The sequence below is a fragment of the Triturus cristatus genome, chromosome 5_1 (assembly GCF_964204655.1).
Source record: "Triturus cristatus chromosome 5_1, aTriCri1.1, whole genome shotgun sequence".
NCBI lineage: Eukaryota > Metazoa > Chordata > Amphibia > Caudata > Salamandridae > Triturus > Triturus cristatus.
In genome coordinates, this window is record NC_140587.1 from 572,612,918 (window position 1) to 572,634,336 (window position 21,419).

A 21,419-nucleotide genomic window follows, 5' to 3' on the forward strand; every position below is an offset into this window, starting at 1 on the left:
CCTCCCTCTGTCTGTCTCCCTCTGTCTCCCTCTCTCTCTGTCTGACTCCCTTTGTCTGCCTCTGTCTCCCTCCCTCCCTCTGTCTCCTTCCCTCTGTCTCCCTCCCTCTATCTCCCTCTGTCTGTCTCCTTCTGTCCGTCTCCATCTGTCTCCCACTCCCTCCCTCTGTCTGCCCCTGACTCCCTCCCTCTGTCTCCCTCTGCCTCCCTCTGTCTCCCTCTCTCTCTGTTTCCCTCTGTCTCCCTCCCTCTGTCTCCCTCTGTCTCCCTCCCTCCCTCTGTCACCCTCTGTCTCCCTCCCTCTGTCTCCTTCCCTCTTTCTCCCTCCCTCTCCCTCCCTCCCTCTCTCTCCCTTCCTCTCTCACCCTCTGTCTCCCTCCCCCTTTCCATCTCCCTCTCTCTGTGTCTCTGCCTCCCTGTCTCTGTCCTTGTCTCTGCCTCTATCTATCTCTATCTGTCCCTGTCTCTATCTTTCCCTGTCTCTGTCTGTCCCTGTCTGTCTCTGTCTCCCTCCATCGGTCTCCCTCCATCTGTCTCCCTCTGTCTGTCTCCCTCTATCTCCGTCTGTCTCCCTCTGTCTGTCTCCTTCCCTCTGTATCCCTCTATCTGTCTCCCTCCCTCTGTCTCCCTCTGTCTGTCGCCCTCTGTCTCCCTCCCTCTGTCTCCCTCTCTCTGTCTCCCTCCATCTCTCTCGGTCTCCCCCCTCTCTCTATCCCTCTCTCTCTCTCTCTCTCTCTCCCTCTCTCTCCCTCCCTCTCTCCCTCTCTCCCTCTCTCTGTCTCCCTCTGTCTCACTCACTCACTCTGTCTGTCTCCCTCTCTCTCTCTCTGTCTCCCTCCCTCTCTCTCTCTGTCTCCCTCCCTCTCTATGTCTCTCTCTCTCTGTCTCTCTCTCTCTGTCTCCCTCCCTCTCTCTCCCTCTGTCTCCCTCCCTCTCTCTCCCTCTCTCTCCATTTGTCTCCCTCTGTCTGTCTGTACACAGGTACGATGTCTGCAAGGTCTGCAGGACACCAAGGAAGTCTTGCCGGGCCGATGGCAGCCCGGGGGCCGTACTATGAGTACCCGTGCATTAGAGGATACCACAAAACTCTTATCCATAGTGCTCAATGGGACAAAGGTTATTGGTGTGCACTTTCCCACCAATTGCCCAGATGGTCAAACGGCTCATCTTTGATTAAAGCAAGAGGACTGCTTCTGTTCATCCAGGCCAGGTCGGAAAACTGGTTGACAATCCTTGATCAGGCTTAGTGGACAGACTTGACAATCTTTCAAGACAGCAACACTTGAAAGGAGTTTTTGAGTGCCACCAACCAGAGATGGAGCACAGCAACTTCTATGTAATTGAACAGGCCCCAGATCTCTCCCTCATACACCCAGCTGGATACAGGGCCACAGGCAACCCAGATGTATAAAATTAGGTGAACCCAAAGGGTGGCAAGACTTTGAACCAGAACCCTACTGTGCTGTGGCCTGGATATTTGAGTAAACTCATACTCACACAGACAGAAACACACTGGTCTTCTCCAGTTGGCGTTTGAGACCTTATCTGTGCTGGACCAGAGCAGAGTACAAGAAGGCATTTTCACACCTTACCTTTGTGACCATGGGGATTAAAGCAACCCTGGCGCCACACTTCTGCAATATCATGGATGCTACAGATCATGGAGAAGGCTGCTGGACTATTGGCCGACTACCCCTGATTCACCAACACTACTTACAGTTACCACACCATGAATTAGCCTTGTCAGTGCTCTTACGTGCCATCACCACAGTAATACACAAGCCACCTGAATCTCATATACACATGCACTCAGCTAAAGCTATGGCAGACATAAAAATGTGAGCGCTGCAGTCAGCCCTGCTGAATAGGTGGAGAATCTGGACCCTGATATACAGGAGAATAGGTTATTGTCCTCACAGTATGCCACTATCCATGCAGCACTGTCATGCTACTTCCCAAATCTCCCTCCGATTTACGAACAGGAAAGATGCCTGCAAATCCGTAAGTAGACAGACGGAAATAGGAGCAAGAGTGCAGAGCGAGCACCTGCATCAAAGTATATCATAGCGAGGGGTTTGCATCTTTGAAACTTCCTCTGCTGCCCTATAGACTTTGCTGATGAACTGTTTCAGAAATACAGACTTCTTCTGAAATCTGCTTGTCTTAGGTATTTAGTTTGACCTGCATGATTGATATTCTAGCTGCTCTTCTGTTGTCTACTTGACCTTCTAGCAAAATAAAGCAGGACTTCCCTCCCCACAAGGCATGGACTACCAGATTGCCATTTATTTTCCATTCTTTAATAAATTATTTTTTCCTATTCCTTGACAAGAGATTAATAGCCTGATTACTTGTTCCATGGTTGGAGGTTTCCCTGTGAGAAGCAGAGTTTTAGCTCAACCTGTTCCCTTATCAGGTAGTCATCAGCTCATTCAGGGAAGTAAGATTCAAGGAAGAGACACCAGGTATAATCCAAAGATTCAGTCTCTGACTGTTTTCCATGTTACCTTCTCAGGTCCCTTGGCATGGCTGGTATCTTTTCCCCTAGTTTACTAATGGCCCTGCTGGTGTTGTCTTTGATACAGACATACCAGGAGTCCTTATTCAGGGTGGAGAGAGGCTTTTGTGAAATCCCTACCGAAGGTCCTATTTCAATATACCAGATAATCACAGGACAAGAATTAGGGGGATAAGGATCCCATCCTATACAACCACTGTAAATTAGCAATCTTACCCCCACTAACCAACACACCAATTCTAACAGCACTGCCACATGCGCAGCATCAAACAAAGAGAGGGTACAGAGGAGCAAAACACCAACAAACCTAGTTAGTAATACAACTAAATATAATAAATTCACAAACCTTTTGCAAGTAGTTTTAAGAAAACAATTGTAGATGTAATTTCATTTTGAGCGTGTGAATGTGGTGAAGTACAACTGATATGGTATGCTGGCTAGGTACACAAACTTGCATACCCACACAAGAGAATGTGCATTTCCATGCCTGTCATATTTCTATTGTAGTAATATCATTGGATTGGCTAATCCAGTTCTCGCTGCTTGTGGTCACCTGCTCCTTCAGTCAAGTGCACATAGGGGAGATGACCGGCATTCTCAAAATCAGAATTGGCTGGCATAAGTGTGATGTGCTGCTGGACAAGGACCTGTATCTTAGAAGCATTGTAGTCTCTAAGAAGCCTGATGGACTTGGCCCTTTTGCAGGGTCATCCCTAAACTTTTTGCCTTCCTCCTGCATTTTTTCTGACCTGTTGTTGGCTGTTTTATGACTCTGGGCACTTTACCACTGCTGTTCAGTGCTAAAGTGCATATGCTCTCCCTATGTAAAATGTATATGTTGGTTGGATTCCATGATTGGCTTATTTGGTTTACTGTCAGACCCCAGTAAAGTGCACCAGGAGTGCCAAGGGCTTGTAAATACAAATGCTGCTGGTGGCCTTGCAGGACTGGTTGTGCCACCCACAGAAGCGGCCTAGTAAAATGTGTCTAGGTCTGCCATTGCAGAACCTGCGTGCAGTCTGGTACTGTCATGCTGACTGGGCAAGTGCACACACTTGCCAGTCCCTAAACCTTCCCTTAAACTTCATATTAGTCACCCCTATGGTAGGCCCAAGGGCAGGGTGCGTTGTAAGCATAAGGTAGGACAAGCCCTGATGTGTGTGGCATGTCCTAATAGTGAATTACAGCCATTTTCGTTTTTCACTATTGTAAGGCTACCTGTTCTCCATAGGCCAGAATGGGCTGCTAGAATTGTTATATTCTATGATCCTAACAGACCATGGGAACATGGTAGAAATTCGAGTTTAGTATGCCTGAACTCAGAATAATAAAATACATCTTTTAGTAAAATTTATTTTAATATTCTGTGTTTGCAAATACCACTTTTAGAAAGTTGGTATTTGCTTGCCTGACCATTTCAGCCCGCCTCTGCTATGTTGTGTATCTGCCTGTCTGGTTGTGTGAGTGACAGGGCTGGGGAAACCCAGAGGGGCAGGGCTAGGTAGCCTGGTGGTGAATAGGAAGATTGGCAGCCAGATGGGTGGGAGGAGTACACCTGGGCTCTGAATAGGGTTGTGCTCTGCTACCACAATGCTGGCTCCACCTCCTGTAGAGCGGCTGATGTCTCTGCCCTGCACCCTGAATAGAAAGGCAGAGTCATGTCAACAGAGTGCTCAAGAACTGGTTTGGACTGGGCAAAGGCCCCTCTACCCCAGAGGAACAAAGGAATTAGGGGTATAAGTATTGGGACCCTGCTCCCAAGAAATTAGATCCTGCTGAAACAAGAAGAACCTCTGCCAGAGGAGAAGGAACTGGGAAAGCTGTAGGAGGAGTACTGTCCCTGACCTGAGGGATTGACCTGCAGTGGTTGCCTTGCTGCTGAAGGAGAGGAGAAAGAATACTAAAGACTTTGCTTCAACTTGTGCTTTAAAAAGATCTCCAAGGGCTTGAACTGAGCTTGCCCCCTGAACGAAGTCCCAGGACCAGTGGACTTCACCCCCAGCTCCCCAGAGTCTTTTGGAAGTGCCTGCTGCTGTTGTTGGGCCTTCTGAGGGACTGCGTGTCGCAAGAATCTGGAAGCGCGACGCAAGGAAGAGAAGCGTGCCGCCGTCAGAGCCGCTGTCGTCGCATCTCGCAAAGGGTGTCGCCGCTGCAGCATCGCATCGAGCGGAAGCGTCTCGCATCATCCGGAAGTGTTTCGCAACGCCGAAGAAGCGTGTGGCCATCGCAGCTATCGTAGCTGTCGCATTGCACCGCATCGAGAGAAGAGTCTCGCATCGAGGAGGAAGCGTGTCGCCATCGCAGCCATCGTAGTTGTCGCATTGCACCGCATCCAGAAAAGCGTCTCGCCTCCATGGAGAAGCGTGCCGCTGTCGGAGCCACTGTTGTTGCATCTCGCAGAAGGGGTGTCGCCGCTGCAGCATCGCATCGAGCGGAAGCGTCTTGCAACGTCCGAGAAGAGTGCCGCTGCCAAGGCCGCTGTCGTCGCATCTCGTCAAAGGTGACGCCGCTGTAGCTGACGCATCGAGTCGAGCCTTCTCGCAACATCGGAGAACCGTAACGCATCTGGAAGATCCCGTCTTTATTTCTTTTGCACCAAGAACTTCAACGTATCTGCATCGCTGCAACACTTTCGTTGCCCTGCGTATCGCATCTAAGGTACATTGACTTAAAGTGTTGCATTTAAGAACTTAAGAGAAACTAAGCAACCGTATTGTGTATTTTTAATCGTTTAATGGTCTTGTGATAATCCTATATAAAGAATCCTTATTTTTAATATAAATACCTGTGTGGTGTCCATTTGTAGTGTTGTCACTTGGTTACTGTATGTGTTCACAAATGCTTAACCTATAACACTCTGAGATAAGCCTTGTCTGCTCGCGCCAAGCTACCTAGAGGGTGAGCAGGGGTTGTTTTAGGAGTGTAACCCCTTACCCTGACTAGAGGAAAGGTTCCCTGCTTGTCACAAGTCCCTACCTGTGCCAACCAGAGAACCCGGATTCTAACATTGGTGGTCAGCGGTGGGATTCTGGACTTGCATTTGTGACACATGTACAGTGATTGGTGAACACTACTTAGTGAGTGCAGACCTTAAACGCAACCAATACTTGTTGGTAGATTTCTTTTTGGGACTTTCTATTTTTTGAGCACTGCCAAACTTAACCATGGTGGAGAAAGTAGCATCCATAGTCTCTGTTGATACTGAATGGGAATGGGAAGAAGAGAAACTGGACAGCTACAAAGTATCGCAGCTAAAGTTCTTCTGCAGGAAATTTAATGTTACTACTACTGGATGTAAAAACAAGGCAGAGTTCTACAAGGCGCTGAGGGCCTGGGTAGAAGCAAGGAATGCCACTGATAATGATAATGCAGAGGAGCAGCTGGATGGGCCAGTGGGTCCAAGAGGAAGGAGGACCCCTTCCCCTGCCGGTAGCAGTGTTTCTGGTTAAAGTCTATCTCCAGAGGAGCTGGCAGATAGAAGAGAGAGTAGGATGCACGAAAAAGAGCTGACCAAGCTCAAGTTAAAAGGGCAGTTGGAATTGGAATGGCAAATTAGAAAGTTAGCCCTAGAGGAAAAGAAAATAGAAATGGAGCATGAGTTGATTATGAGGAAGCTTGACTTAGAGCTCGAGAGGCTTGAGACCATGAGTGTCTCAGCCCAGCAACAAGAACTGTGTGTAGCTCAGAGATTGAGCTTTGCTGAGTGGGAGGAGGAATCCAGCTCAGATGGTGGCAGCAATATTGAATTTTCTAGTGCTGAGAGAGTAGTACACACACCCAGAGATGTGGCGCCTGACTTGAAGGAGGGGGTTAACATACACCGAGAGGTTCAAGGACATGAGGTAGCTCCAGTAGTGTGCAGTGTCCCTGACAGGAATAGGAAATCTGGCGCAGGGGTTCATGGTCCTAGTGGTGGGAGGGATACTCTACTGACTCTAGATGAGAGGTGCAGGGAGAGGGGTTCCCCCAAAATTGAAGTCCTGGTATGTGAGTGTGAAGACCGCCCAGAAGAGTGTGGGTTGTGTGACAGAGACAGTCAGATACTGTCTTCCCAGTCTCAGGAGAGTGGTGTGGAGTACGTGTGTGAGGCACTGGATGGTGAGGTGAAGGATAGTTTGGTTAACCCTGCTAGGGGGCTGTGTGATCCAATTGTGGGAGAGCATATTGTAAGTCCCTGTTTTCCAGAGCTATGCCAACACCTGTGGGAGAGTGAGTTCTCTGACCGCAGGGAGCTCACATTGGAGGCAGACCTTTTGGTGGAGTCCAATGGGTCTGGAAAGGCATTGGGAAGTGAGCCCAAGATGAGTCGTTCAGGTATCTTCAAACCCAGTGTGGTGGAAGAGGCTCAGAGTAGCCCAACTAGGTCCTGTAGTAGTGAGAGGGGTGTAGGGCCTCACGTCCTATCTTTAAGGGGAAGGAGTGAGAATGGGTTATGTCCCGGTAGTGCCCAACCTCAGTCTCAGAGCCTGGATGGTTCTTTAAGGGGACACCAGGTGGGGAGCCTAGTCTGTCCTGAGGGGCTGCCCGTTGTGCGGGATCCCCTAGTGTCTGGTGAACGGGGAGTGTCTGTAAGCAGGCCTCCATCAGTTCTGGTGTCTGGCAGTACCGCTCCAGTTGGGAGGGTGCAGAAGTCCAGAGTAAGGGGTGAGAGGGGGAAAGAGTCCCCAGTGGAAGAACCAGTGGGTCAGGGGCCAGCCAGAAGGGCTGCGTCCCCCGTGAATGACCATGGTGACACCACTTCTGTCCTGGGGGATCTTCGTGCACTGTCAAATGGGCAGGGGTCGGGAGATCTGCGCTAGGCAGGCTGTCACATGACACATGAGTTATGTGTGACCCTCAGGGGGGGCATGCGTGCTCCCTGGGAAGTCCTGGTGCGCCAGGCGAGCGTTCAACCGCATGGGTTGGTCCCAGGGTTGGGAAGCCAGGTTCAGATGTTGTCTGACCTGGAGGGTGGGACAACTGTAATCAGTGTCCTGACCCATGTTGCTTCTAGGGGTACCACGCCAGTTGGGAGGGTGCAGTACTCTGGAAGGGGGTGCCGAGGGAGGGAGTCCTCGCCTCTGACCCCCGCTCAACTGAAGGGTTTAGACCCTAGGTTGGAGGGCCAGGTTCAGGGTGTCCCCCCTGACTTGGAAGCCCAGTTGCAGGATAGCACTCCTGAACTGGTGGGTGAATTGCGCAGAACACCTGCCACAGGTGCCCTGGCAATTCTGGAAGGGGGTACCACTCCAAGTGGGAGGGTACAGAGCCCCAAGGAGGAGGACCGGGTGTGGGAGAGGCCACCCCAGTCTTCAGTCCAGCTGCTGGGTACAGGCCTGGGGCTGGTGGGTCAGTGCCAGGATGTCATACCTGACCTGACAGGAGGGAGAGTAGACAAAGGTTGCCAAGCACCTGGGGCTACTGCCCCCCGCTCCCCGGTGCCACAGAGATTTGAGAGCCCTGAGAGGCATACAGCCTGGGTCTCATCCCTGACTACTGTCAGTGGCCACTGTAGCATTTTGCTGTCTGTCTGTTGGGACACACCTGTGAGCCAGTTAAGGTTAGGTGCTGCACAGGTGGTGTCCACAGGTGAGGAGAAGGGTTCCCCATGGATAGGCTTGGTGGGCCCTGAGAGTATGGACAGAGGGATTCCAATAGGTTCAGATTGGCGTAGAACTGGAGTCTGCCCCTGCAGTTGCGGGCCAGGTCCTTGTTCTATCGCCCCAAGCAGGGAAGACCATCACGTTGGTGATTGGTCTGCCCTGCGTTTTGGCTGGAAGGGGGTAGTGTTGGACTTGGCCCTTTTTGCAGGGTCATCCCTAAACTTTTTGCCTTCCTCCTTCATTTTTTCTGACCTGTTGGTGGCTGTTTTATGACTCTGGGCACTTTACCACTGCTTTTCAGTGCTAAAGTGCATATGCTCTCCCTATGTAAAATGTATATGTTGGTTGGATTCCATGATTGGCATATTTGGTTTACTGTCAGACCCCAGTAAAGTGCACCAGGAGTGCCCAGGGCTTGTAAATACAAATGCTGCTGGTGGGCTTGCAGCATTGGTTGTGCCACCCACAGAAGCGGCCTAGTAAAATGTGTCTAGGTCTGCCATTGCAAAACCCGCGTGCAGTCTGGTACTGTCATGCTGACTGGGCAAATGCACACACTTGCCAGTCCCTAAACCTTCCCTTAAACTTCATATTAGTCACCCCTATGGTAGGCCCAAGGGTAGGGTGCATTATAAGCATAAGGTAGGACAAGCCCTGATGTGTGTGGCATGTCCTAATAGTGAATTACAGCCAGTTTCGTGTTTCACTATTGTAAGGCTACCTGTTCTCCATAGGCCAGAATGGGCTGCTAGAATTGTTACATTCTATGATCCTAACAGACCCAGGGAACATGGTAGAAATTCGAGTTTAGTATGCCTGAACTCAGAATAATAAAATACATCTTTTAGTAAAGTTTATTTTAATATTCTGTGTTTGCAAATACCACTTTTAGAAAGTTGGTATTTGCTTGCCTGACCATTTCAGCCCGCCTCTGCTATGATGTGTATCTGCCTGTCTGGTTGTGTGAGTGACAGGGCTGGGGAAACCCAGAGGGGCAGGGCTAGGTAGCCTGGTGGTGAATAGGAAGATTGGCAGCCAGATGGGTGGGAGGAGTACACCTGGGCTCTGAATAGGGTTGTGCTCTGCTACCACAATGCTGGCTCCACCTCCTGTAGAGCGGCTGATGTCTCTGCCCTGCACCCTGAATAGAAAGGCAGAGTCATGTCAACAGAGCGCTCAAGAACTGGTTTGGACTGGGCAAAGGCCCCTCTACCCCAGAGGAACAAAGGAATTAGGGGTATAAGTATTGGGACCCTGCTCCCAAGAAATTAGATCCTGCTGAAACAAGAAGAACCTCTGCCAGAGGAGAAGGAACTGGGAAAGCTGTAGGAGGAGTACTGTCCCTGACCTGAGGGATTGGCCTGCAGTGGTTGCCTTGCTGCTGAAGGAGAGGAGAAAGACTACTAAAGACTTTGCTTCAACTTGTGCTTTAAAAAGATCTCCAAGGGCTTGAACTGAGCTTGCCCCCTGAACGAAGTCCCAGGACCAGTGGACTTCACCCCCAGCTCCCCAGAGTCTTTTGGAAGTGCCTGCTGCTGTTGTTGGGCCTTCTGAGGGACTGCGTGTCGCAAGGAGCTGGAAGCGTGACGCAAGGAAGAGAAGCGTGCCGCCGTTGGAGCCGCTGTCGGCGCATCTCGCAAAGGGTGTCGCCGCTGCAGCATCGCATCGAGCGGAAGCGTCTCGCATCATCCGGAAGTGTCTCGCAACGCCGAAGAAGCGTGTCGCCATCGCAGCCATCGTAGCTGTCGCATTGCACCGCATCGAGAGAAGAGTCTCGCATCGAGGAGGAAGCATGTCGCCATCGCAGCCATCGTAGTTGTCGCATTGCACCGCATCCAGAAAAGCGCCTCGCATCCACAGAGAAGCGTGCCGCCGTCGGAGCCGCTGTCGTTGCATCTCCCAGAAGGGGTGTCGCCGCTGCAGCATCGCATCGAGCGGAAGCGTCTCGCAACGTCGGAGAAGAGTGCCGCTGCCAAGGCCGCTGTCGTCGCATCTCGTCAAAGGTGACGCCGCTGTAGCTGACGCATCGAGTGTCGCATCTAAGGTACATTGACTTAAAGTGTCGCATTTAAGAACTTAAGAGAAACTAAGCAACCGTATTGTGTATTTTTAATCGTTTAATGGTCTTGTGATAATCCTATATAAAGAATCCTTATTTTTAATATAAATACTTGTGTGGTGTCCATTTGTAGTGTTGTCACTTGGTTACTGTATGTGTTCACAAATGCTTAACCTATAACACTCTGAGATAAGCCTTGTCTGCTCGCGCCAAGCTACCTAGAGGGTGAGCAGGGGTTGTTTTAGGAGTGTAACCCCTTACCCTGACTAGAGGAAAGGTTCCCTGCTTGTCACAAGCCCCTACCTGTGCCAACCAGAGAACCCGGATTCTAACAAAGCCCCATATGGATGCACCCTTCATTGAAAAAGTGGCGACCTCATAGAACATTTCTTGGCAGCCTTACAGTTGAGTAACGATGTATGTTGGGTAAACAACATGTACATTTTTTTCTCTGGTGTTGCCTGCATCTCATATATTGTTATGCCTTCAATGTTCATTTGGAATATTTCAATTTCTATAAATCTTGACAGCAGTTTGTTCATGAATAAGTTAACAACCTTGCCTTATATGTTGCTGCTCGGAGAAACTTTAGTAGGTGAGTTTTCAAAGTTCTGCTGGCTGGCCTAGCGCTTGCGGTCACGCGAGCGTGCACGCGCACAGCCGGCAGCTTTGCAATGTGTACAGCCGCGATCACTTTCACTTTCGCGCGCGCAGCCTACTTTCACTTTTCGCGCAAGCCCCACCCGCGTTTCTAGTTTAAATTTCTACAACGCATACTAAAAACCTCCAGTCCAACCTCACTTCTACGTACAAAGCATGCCATTGCAGTGTCGTGGCTGGGACCCTTAGATGAGAGCACTGCTTGAAACAAACATGCTGGCACACAATGCTGTATAGGCGCAACACAGCTAATTCTTGAAGCCAGTGAAGTTCTACTTTTCTTCTTGCCTGCAATGAAACAGCTCCAATGAGCGCAGCTGCCATACAGCTTGCAGCTCCAACGAAGTACCTCCCAGGACGTTGTCATCAGCTCATCAGCGCTTGAATGCGGCGTGACACACAGGTCAAAGTTGAAGACTGTGCATTGTTCTCAGTCACTTTCATTGGAAAGTAGACGCTCACTTTTCCCTTACTGACACCAACCTCAAGATGGTGGCATGCAGTGGTACTACGTGTCGGGTGGCTACAGGTACCAGCGTACAAAAACGTCACTGATCCAAACTGTGCTGCAGGAAGATGACATAATGGCGTCATCACAAGCGTCATCAGTGGCTCTGCAACCCTTCCACTCTCAGCAAAGGTAAGGGAGTACGAATACCCTCGAGGCCACCTATAGTGAATATATTTGTGGGCTCAGGCGGCGACACACACAGCCACTTACAGTTCAAATAACTTTCCCTCCTCAATACCATTACTCATGGACTCGGAACACATAAAAAACGGCAGATACAGGTCCTCACATTGCCACAGCACTGCCGATAAAGTTCATCTGTCTTACCAACACTGCCAGTCCACATGTAATGACTCAGCAGGCCATATACTCCCACACTGCTGGCAGAGACCCACACGTAGGTGCTGATATAACAAGCATTTGCAATGCAATAGGTCTCGCATTTACGCGAGTTAGAGCTATTGACATTGTAAATGACAATGCCTTTTATATTTTTTTTCGTTTTAAAAACACAACCAAAAGGTATTGTCATTTACAATTCCAATGGCTTAAACTCGTGTAAATGCGAGACCTATTGCATTGCAAATGCTTGGTCATAAGGACAAAATGCACTAAAAAATGGGATAGTTTTTTAACAATCAGCATTCTAGTAACATTTGTTTATTGAATGTCTGTGTACAAAGTGCCAGGTTTCTGCTGGAAACCGAAGGGTTCATGGCATGTAACACAAGCCGCTGACTGCATTTTAAGTTTCGCTCAAGTGCCTGCCACTGCAGTGTCTGTGTGTGCAGTTTTAAACTGCCATATTGATCTAGCAAATGCACCGACTTGTCAGGCCCAAAACCTCCACTTTTACTACATGTAAGTCGTCCCTAAGGAATGTCCAAGGCAGCCACATGGGAAGGGTGCAGTGTATTTAAAAGGTAGGACATGTACTGTTGTGTTTTAAATGTCCTAATAGTGAAATACTGCTAATTTCGTTTTTCACTATTGCAAGGCCTATTCCTCCAATACTGTAACATGGGGATTGCCTTGAAAAATCTTGTAAGTGTAATTTCCCATTGGGAGCAGATAGAGATTTGGAGTTTCAGGTCTCTGAATACATTTTTTGGTGAAGTTGGTTTTTAAATTGCACGTTTGAAATGCCACTTTTGCTTAACCAATCTGTGCCTCGGCCTGTCAGTAGTACTTCTGGGTTAGGTTAACAGCTGGGCTCTTGTGCATTCACTGTAGACAGTTACATAAAGGGAGCTGAGGTGTGCCTTGCATTTCCTGATGGGCCTTCACCAGGATGTTGGGCCTTCCTTTACAAGAGTGGTGAGAGGAGTTGTCACTAACACCTGAATAAGGCTGTGCCTGTCCTCGCAAAAAGCTGTCTTTACCCCCCTGTAGTGTGTCTGGAGCCAGGTAAGGGAAGCGCAGGGTCTTGTGCACTACAAAGAGTTTCCTTTGAAGTTTACCTTAGAGCAGGGTATAAGTGTTGGACCTCTGACAATCCCCAAACAGAACTCTTCTGGACTAAAGGACATTCCGCTAGGAAGAACGGCTGGATGATGTTGGAGAGATTGACACTCTGCATTTTGCTTTGTTGTTCTAGCCTACTGCTTGCAGCTTTTGTCTTGCGAGTGGAAGGACTGGAATCTGCTTTCTGTATCCTGCTTCCAAGGTTCTCCAAGTGCTTGTGTGTGCTTGCCTCCTGTTAAGAAGTTTCATGGCCATCAGGACTTCACCTATCAGTGCCTAGACTCTTCTGCTGAAAATCCTGATTTGCCAAATGGTGCCAAATACAGTCTCTGGGCCCTTGGAAGTTGAATCTGGTGAACTGAAGGAGAAAATCCACGCATCAACTCCCAGAGTTTGTTTTCTTTATAATCGACGCATCTCTACAAACTTTGAAGCGGTGCCTCTGCCAGCATTGGTGTGTGTTTCCCGATCGGCGCAGCAACCACAGCTTTCACCGCAGACTCCAGCTTTTCATTGCAGCACGTCAGAAGAACGACCACAGCGTGCGTTTTGAGCACCACATCACCGAAGTTTGTGATGCACCACTCCAACTCCGATGCAGCACCTGCTTCATCGCTATGGAATCGACACAGTGCATCTGGATTTTCAACGCATCGTCCCTGGGCGCCAATTTCCTCTTGTACGTTGCTCAGCAGTAAGGAACCTAGGCCATGTGCCAGGAGATCAACACATCCTCTCCTCTTCCAGTAAGGAACCGATACATCACCTCCCAGGACAGTAAGGAACTGACGCATTACCTCCCCTGCACAGCAGTACGGCACCAATGCATCACCTCCCCTGGCAGTAAGGAACCAACGCATCATCTCCACGGAGAGTAAGGGACTGATGCATCACTTTGTTTTTCTGGTGCCTCAGCTCCCCTGCACCTGTGTCGTCTTTGAATTTTGACACATCCCAGGTACTTTTTTTTTTTTGCAGAGATTTATATAGCGCGAACTTTACCCGAATCCAATCAGGTATCAGAGCACTTTACATAGCACCAGTTACGTTACACAAGGACACACATTCATTCTTTGTTAGGCACGGGGAGATTAAGTGATTTGCCCAGAATCACAGGATGTTCAGCGTCATTACCGAGACTCAAACCGAGTTCCCCAGGTCCGAGGTCGAGCGCCCTAGCCGTTAGGCCAACTCCTCTCACTTTGTGCTAAGAGTGACACATCCATTGATCTCTATAGACTGAACTTATTTAACCTTTGAAAAGTGATATATTTACTTGTGTATGTTGCATATTTGTTGTTTTGGTCCTGTTTTATTCAGCTAAATATTGGCTATTTTTCTAAACTGGTGTTAACTAATTTTGTAGTCTTTTCACTGTGTTGCTGTGTGTGTATGTACAAATGCTTTATGCATTCCCTACGAGATAAGCCTGACTGCTTGTGCCAAGCTACCAAGTTGGTGAGCAGGGGTTACCTTAGCTATGTGACTCCCTTACCCTGACTACAGTGAGGGTCCCTATTTGGACAGGCTGCAGTACAGGTAAGTGCAAAGGTAATGTAGTGTAAGTTGTAAGTGTAAAATGGCTAGAGCTAGTTTAAAAGTTAGCAATAGAGTGGATGGCCTAGTTTCATCAATAAAGCGTGCCTTAGAATTGGTTTGTCACTGTTATCAGCATAATACAAATTAAAAAGCCATTCTTACAAGTATCTCCTTTGGATTCTTGATTGTATTTGTTCACAACGTTTGTGTATTCAATGCATTTTATCAACACGAAAGAATTATCAGTAATCCAACAAAGAAATAATTAGTTGAATGTTTGTATTTTGTGTGGCTGTACCTTAAAAAGAATAATATTGAGTTCCTACTGTCAGAATTTAAATCTGTTACCTGCAGGTTACATGGAGAGCTCTGCAGTGAGTGCTTTACCAACGGAACTATCTTACTAAAGTATTGAGAAGCTTGAAAGTAAACATGAAGGAAATGTGTGTAACTGACCGATTTCTTATTTCATGACAAAGTTTGGCACCACCAAAGCCTGTGAATTCATTTTTTTAAGTGGTTTTCTGTTTTTGTTAATATTCGAATCAATTTATTAATTACAAAACAAAGCCATATGCAAATGTGGGCTTTGTACTTAGTAACTTAATAATTAACAGTGCCCGTTTCATTTTCTCAGGGGATGTTTTCAAAGCAGGGTCTAGGAAGGGAAACATCGATCGAGATCTAGTAGCGTCTTAATTCCCTGGCCAAGTTACTCCCTGAACAATAATCCTGCTGTTTTAATATAGCTAGTAGTAAATAATTAACTCTTTTTCTAGGAATATACACGTTAAAGCTGCACGCCTCAAGCGTGTTCATCATTCATAACTACACGTTTGCCCATAAGAGGTGGCACGAGGCAGCGTCCCGTGGGCGCTGTTGTCACCTTGCATAAGACAGACAGGGTTGCATGCAGCAGCCATCTTATGCAGGCACTTGAAAAGCACAGCATGCACGTTGCTTTAAATACATGCTGTGCTTTGAACTCTGTGATGCCTCACTGTGGCTCAGCTGGCACCTAAAACTACAGCCCAAAGTGCTCACATGTTGCGGACTAAATGCAAAAGTGCACAAAACCAATGCAAATGTATACACGTTGAGAGGCTGTAGTACCATTGTGTGAGAGGTGAAAGGTCAGAATATATTTGATTGATTTGATCAAAAAGCATGTCAATCCTGAAACTCTAGAGGATCTTACGATTTCAAGAGCACATGGAGGTCCACTTAATCTCATTACTCCGCCCATGGACACAAGCCATTGCTGTCAACTCTATGGAATAAAAAAATTCATGTTTTCTTAAGTTATCAAGACAAGCATTGGCATAGCCAATAGGTCTCGCCTTTGGAACTTATAAGTGTTTAGCCATGCAACAGTTGCATAACTAAATGCTTATAAGGTCCCAAAAGCGAGACCTATTGGCTATGCCAAGGGCCACGAAAGTGAAAGTGATCGCGATCAAACATCAAAGCGGCCGTGGGGCCGCGAAAGTGAAAGTAATCGCGGTCAAGCACGGCGCGCGCGCCCGCGCACATGCACTGTAGCTCTAGGCTGGCCTGGTAGCACTTTTTGGAGCCCTCTCAATATGTCTCGCCAGACCAGCGCATGCGCTGGGTCAGGCGAGACCTAAAACAAGCATTGGCATAGCCAATAGGTCTCGCTTTTGGGACCTTATCAGTATTTAGTTATGCAACTGTTGCATGGCTAAACACTTATAAGGTCCCAAAAGCGAGACCTATTGGCTATGCCAATGCTTGTTTTAATACAGCACCTTACGATGAAAACATCTACGCTACTTCTTGATCTATGACCATGTCTGAACTGGGGTGGCAGAGTGGTCTAAAGAACGGTGATGGATCAAACCCAGATCTGTTGACTGGGTGTGAGTGTTTGGCTGGTTCTGATGCTCCGTTCATCACCACCCCCTTTTGTACCGCTTTGTTCGCCAATAGTTGGCAGGGTATGCTCAGACGTGAGTCCCTTGCTCACTTTGCCAGTGGATTCCAGCAAGCCTGGCTGAAGACGGCTGAAATGCCAGAAACCGGTCCTAGGAAGCTTGTTTCCGGTACAGGGAAGGCATGGCTTGGCAGTTCGGGCTGGACTGTTCCCATGAGGCACAGGGTCAGACTGATTTGCATATGGCCTTGTCTGAACTGGAGTGGCAGAGTGGGCTAAAGAACGGTGATAGATCAAACCCAGATCTTTTGACTGGGTGTGAGTGTTTGATTGGTTCTGATGCTCCGTCCATCACCACCCCCTTTTGTATCGAGTGGAAAGAAACAGTACCTCATCTCTCAGAACGCCATGCTTGGAGACATGGCTAGACGAAGGGCGTAAAGTCCATTGGCCCGGAGTGGCTGAAAGGGCCATTTGTTGTAGTTTGTTTTGTATAGTGCCTCATAATGTCTGCTGTTTCTAAGCACAGTCTGTTAATAACACATTGTTCTATGATGCAATTTAATGGTACACTTAGAAGTACAGAGGGTGGACTGTACCTCGTCAGCCTTTAAACGGGTGACCTGCAGAAACGTGCATGTTTCAGCAGCGAGTGTTTCATTGGCTGCTTTATCAATCCTTTTGCTTAATTAACATGGGGCGGCGGTAGCTATAGGTACCACTACTACACATTCTGCGGCTACTTGTGTGCAGCCTGTCGGTCACGGTTTGATTCACAGCAGAGGCCTTGCAGCCTTTCCTCCTTATGAGCGAGATACTGAGTGCAGCAAGCACTCAGTCGGTCAGCTCCTGGTCTAAGAGCAGCTTAAAACAAGAGGTATAGATTTACCAAAAGGGGGGGGCTGGGGGGGGAGGGTGGCAGTGAAAATGAAGGCGACGGTAGGTATAGACTGCAACACCTTTAAAAACAAGCATTGGCCGCGCGGCCGTGAAATTAACGCCGCGCGGCCATGAAAGAGAAAGTGAGCCACACGGGTAACATGGAAGGGGGGGAGGGGGGGCGGCGAGTGCTAAAGCATCACAGGGAAGGCTGGCATATGGTATGCACTTTCGCGGCCGCTTTGATGTTCTCAGTGGCCGCGCGGCTCACTGAGAACATCAAAGCGGCCGCAAAAGTGATCAGCAGGCTGACAAATGGTGCGCACGCCCGGCGCACATGCACTGTAGTTGGCGGCCTGAAAAGCACTAGTTTGCACTTCCAAATCCCGCTTTCTAAAGCTCTCGCCAGGCTCAGGCGAGATCTAAAAAGGGTTCCATTTTGCTAGTGAGATCCATTTCTGAATTGGGCCTGATACCTGTAATGAAACTTCTACAAAAAGATGGAAATACAAACAAATGATGGAAAAGTTTTAAAAACATGTCATTTAGGTATAACTCCTGGCACTAAGACGCGGACTAACTGTTAGAGCTGGGGACTGTGGAATCCTGGCCTCTGCACTCTATATTGTGTGATTCTGTGCAAATTACTAAATCTTCTTTTACCTAAAATGTGAAATCTAACATATGAATTGTATTTGAGTAATTCCCTACTTGATGCACACAATCTTGTAGATCGTCTCCCATTTTCCCAAGTAATGCACAGTGCTCCTAAATACCAATACATACATACCTACATACATCTTCTGCGACCACATTAAAAGTACTATGATCTAATCATTTTCATGTGTTAACTGATATCCAATAAGCCCAATAGTTTTGAGTGCTTTGGACAAATCAACTTTGATCATTATTTTAAAGGATGAGAATTAAAAACCTCATGGGTCAGTCGATAAGGCCTCATGCTTTTAAACGCAGATTGGCCAGTGAGACTTACTAAAATGAATGTCACAGTATTATACAATTGCTTATCAAGAGATTTACATCTTGCACTATGGTGCTAACTTTAGGGTCTGTGGTAGAATTCAGTTGTAATGGGAACATTTCTTGATGAAAAGTTTAAATCCAGAGGAGAAACTAATGGCTACATTTCTTCACAATCCTTATTACTTTCCTTGCTATCCTTATTGTGCAGAAAAGTTAGCCAGTGGCTTTGCCTTAAAATGTATCATTTGCTCCAGAAATGTAAATATTTTCCATTATCACCGAATCCTAAGTTTTTTAAAAATAATTGACATACCATGCAAGCTCGGTACGAAGTTCCCCTTTCAGCCAATATCTTCCAAAGATTGATTGTCTTCCAGAAGTCCCAATTAATATTTGGAGCACATTTACTATAGCAAACATTATTATTTATCATGGGAGTATATCACATGAGGTTTCCCTGACCTCTACATCCACATTAGAAAACCTGTTAATGCCTGCAAGAATTGAGTTTTTCTGCCTGACATCTTGATTGACATCTAAATGAGAATTGTTTGAACTAATGTATCACTCCTGACATATGCTATTGATTATAGATAATTTATCAGAGACTCATTTAACTAATTAATCAACATGTTTATTTTGGGAGATGCTCATAAACCTCTTTAACAAGCATCCTAAACATACTATTGACTCATACTCAATTAGGAAACATTCTGAAGCAAGTCTTTTTAGTTTAGAATATTTGAATAGAACAGGGAAAATGTTTTACCTTGTGCAAATAGAACAGGATAGATTTTGAAACCACCACCATTTTTCAGTCTTTGAGGAAGCTGTTCAAAATGATAGCTATCAATGTAGAAATAAACTTTCAGTGCTTGTCGACTTCCTTCTGCCAGATATGTTATTGGGACATCTTCAAAAGAAATAGGCTCAGTGTTAACATGAGACAATTCACAATTTTTGTTCATTGAGTACACTGTAGTCACTTTCAGACACTGAAAATCCATAAAAAATAGAATAGACATGGGTTACAAAGCAATCTCATACTACATGGTGCAAATGCCTTTTGGGAATTAATACACCTTATGAGTCTGACCATTACAAACTTATGAAAAAACAAATAGGTGTATACTCCCACAGTATATTAGTAATTCTTCCCCAACTGTCAAAACGATCGATTTTTTTCAATTCCAAGAGGCATGAAGCAGTGGCGTAATGAAACTTGAGGGCCTCCCCCCTGCAAAGCACAATGAGGGGGCCACCACCTACCACTTTGCCCCACCGACAAAAATAAGAAATCACCTACAGCCTTATTTTCAGCACTTATCTGTGTATAGTTCTAACAGCAAATACAAATAGAATGCGCTTTAATTTTGTTCTAGGGCTGCTTGAATGATGAGATCCGTGACTTATAATTAAAGTGAACAAAGACATAAAAGTCACATTACAAATGAATACATGCTTTTTTTATTTATAACCCTATTTAGTACCAAGACGAGGTCTTTCCAGGCTCTTTAAACACATGGCTGGCATTTTTCTTTTGGCAACCCTACTTTATATTCCTTTTCATGAAATGCATTCTCACACTACAGCAGTATATGTAAATTCCAAAGGGAATAGGCAGAGTGGGGGACCAGGGTGTTCTGGAACCAGAAAAAAAACTAAGACTCGGTAACCAGTTTACAAAGGTATGTTGACTGTGCACCTTAGATAGAGCGTACAGCTGACTGTTGTGGTGCACTGTAGCACCCAACAACACTTTCAATAATGGACATCACACGCAGACATGTAATAGCGCACACTGGGTAGAGCTTATATAGCACATAGCTCAGAAATACCATATAGCTGGATGGCATGCAGCTCCCAAGAGCATTGCAAGTTGTTTAAAACACGCGCAAGCATCGAACAGAACGCACTGGACAGACCTTGCATACACCCCATATAGCGCAGATATACTATACAGCTGGCTGCAATGTGGCCCCGAAGAGCACTTTTCAATAGCATGGAACACACACAAACTTCCAACACAACACATTAAATAGAACATTTTGCTTACATCTAACCAAGCACAGACATGGCATTTGGGCCGTGGCCATATTTTCCATAGAATGCATTATATAAACATAAATAATTGCTGCCCCTATAGATGTGTAGCTCTATCTATAACTTGGTCATCAGAATGTGCTACAACAAAGACAATGATGCTGGACTGGTAAACAGGAGAGAGGGCCAACCCATCTTCACTATTGAGAGGCTCAGAAGTGCATCATTTAATTTATGAGGCAGGCCGCCTGGCCGCAGTACTGATATGAGGCAACTGGTGCACCCATGCTGCAGCTGCGTGCTACAACTACTGCGCTGATGGCCCGAACTCTACGCCCCTCTACTCTATGCCACTGTACTTTTAGGTAGAGGTGCATCAGTGAGTGAGGTGTCCCAGTACTGGTATAGAAGTGCCAGCAGCAGATCAGAAATGATTGGGCAGATATGCAACTCTGAGTGGATCTCTGTACTGGAATTGCAGAAGGGGGCTGCCCTACAGGCCAGACACATGCTGGGAGAGTGGCCAACTAGACGCTGAGCACAAGGGTCATCCCCAGAGTGCAAGTGTCACGGCCCAGACACATGTACAATGTTTTGACTTTGGTCCTCACAGTGCTGGATTGTGTGCATGATATATCAGTGGGTTTCAAGGACAGGTCCTCATACCAGTAAAAAACTGTTTTTTGTGTTTAAAAGTGCTGGGGTTTTTCCCAAATGTTGTAGTCCACAAATATTCACTTTGGTCCTATGTATGACATTCGAGACTTCCCAAGTGGACTAGCAGTCTGGACTCCCTGGGTGCAGAGGGAGTGAAGTGTGGAATCACTGGAATTCTGCAAAGCTGTGGGATCCCAGGCTTGTCACAAGATATTGTGGGACACGGGTAAAAAAAAACTAGATATAGGGCCCTCTTTCCTTCATTTATGCCAGGTGGCACAGGAACCAGATTCAAAGTATTGAAAAAAAGGTGCCCGACGGAAATAGAACAGGTATTGCTGGTTATTATACATGATCTGATGCCATCTATTGCCAATTCGATGTAAGCCGCCTCATCATTAATATTAAAAGAAATGTCAGGCTTGCTTTATAAATCTATAAATCAATTTAGAAACAGGAGAGTGTGGCCCTGCAAAAATGCAGGACCTAGGGCATAATAGGGCAGTGAAATGCTTGGCCCTCAAGAATGTGGAAGTGTGAGGTCCCTGTGGGGAGGGAGACTGTGAATATTGATACCTGCATGATGGGGCAGAAGAGTGTGAAATCATAGAAGCATGGGGGAAATCGTAG

The 21,419-nt window shown here is 47.0% G+C and overlaps 1 protein-coding gene across 1 annotated transcript in view; it reads right to left on the reverse strand.

The window, feature by feature from the left end:
• PREX2 (phosphatidylinositol-3,4,5-trisphosphate dependent Rac exchange factor 2) overlaps nucleotides 1–21,419 on the reverse strand; it is a 1,250,200-nt gene that overhangs the window by 257,181 nt on the left and 971,600 nt on the right. The window contains exon 35 of the mRNA XM_085605489.1: nucleotides 18,859–19,002. Within this exon, the coding sequence (XP_085461615.1) occupies nucleotides 18,859–19,002 (144 nt within the window). The remainder of the gene's footprint in view (nucleotides 1–18,858; nucleotides 19,003–21,419) is intronic.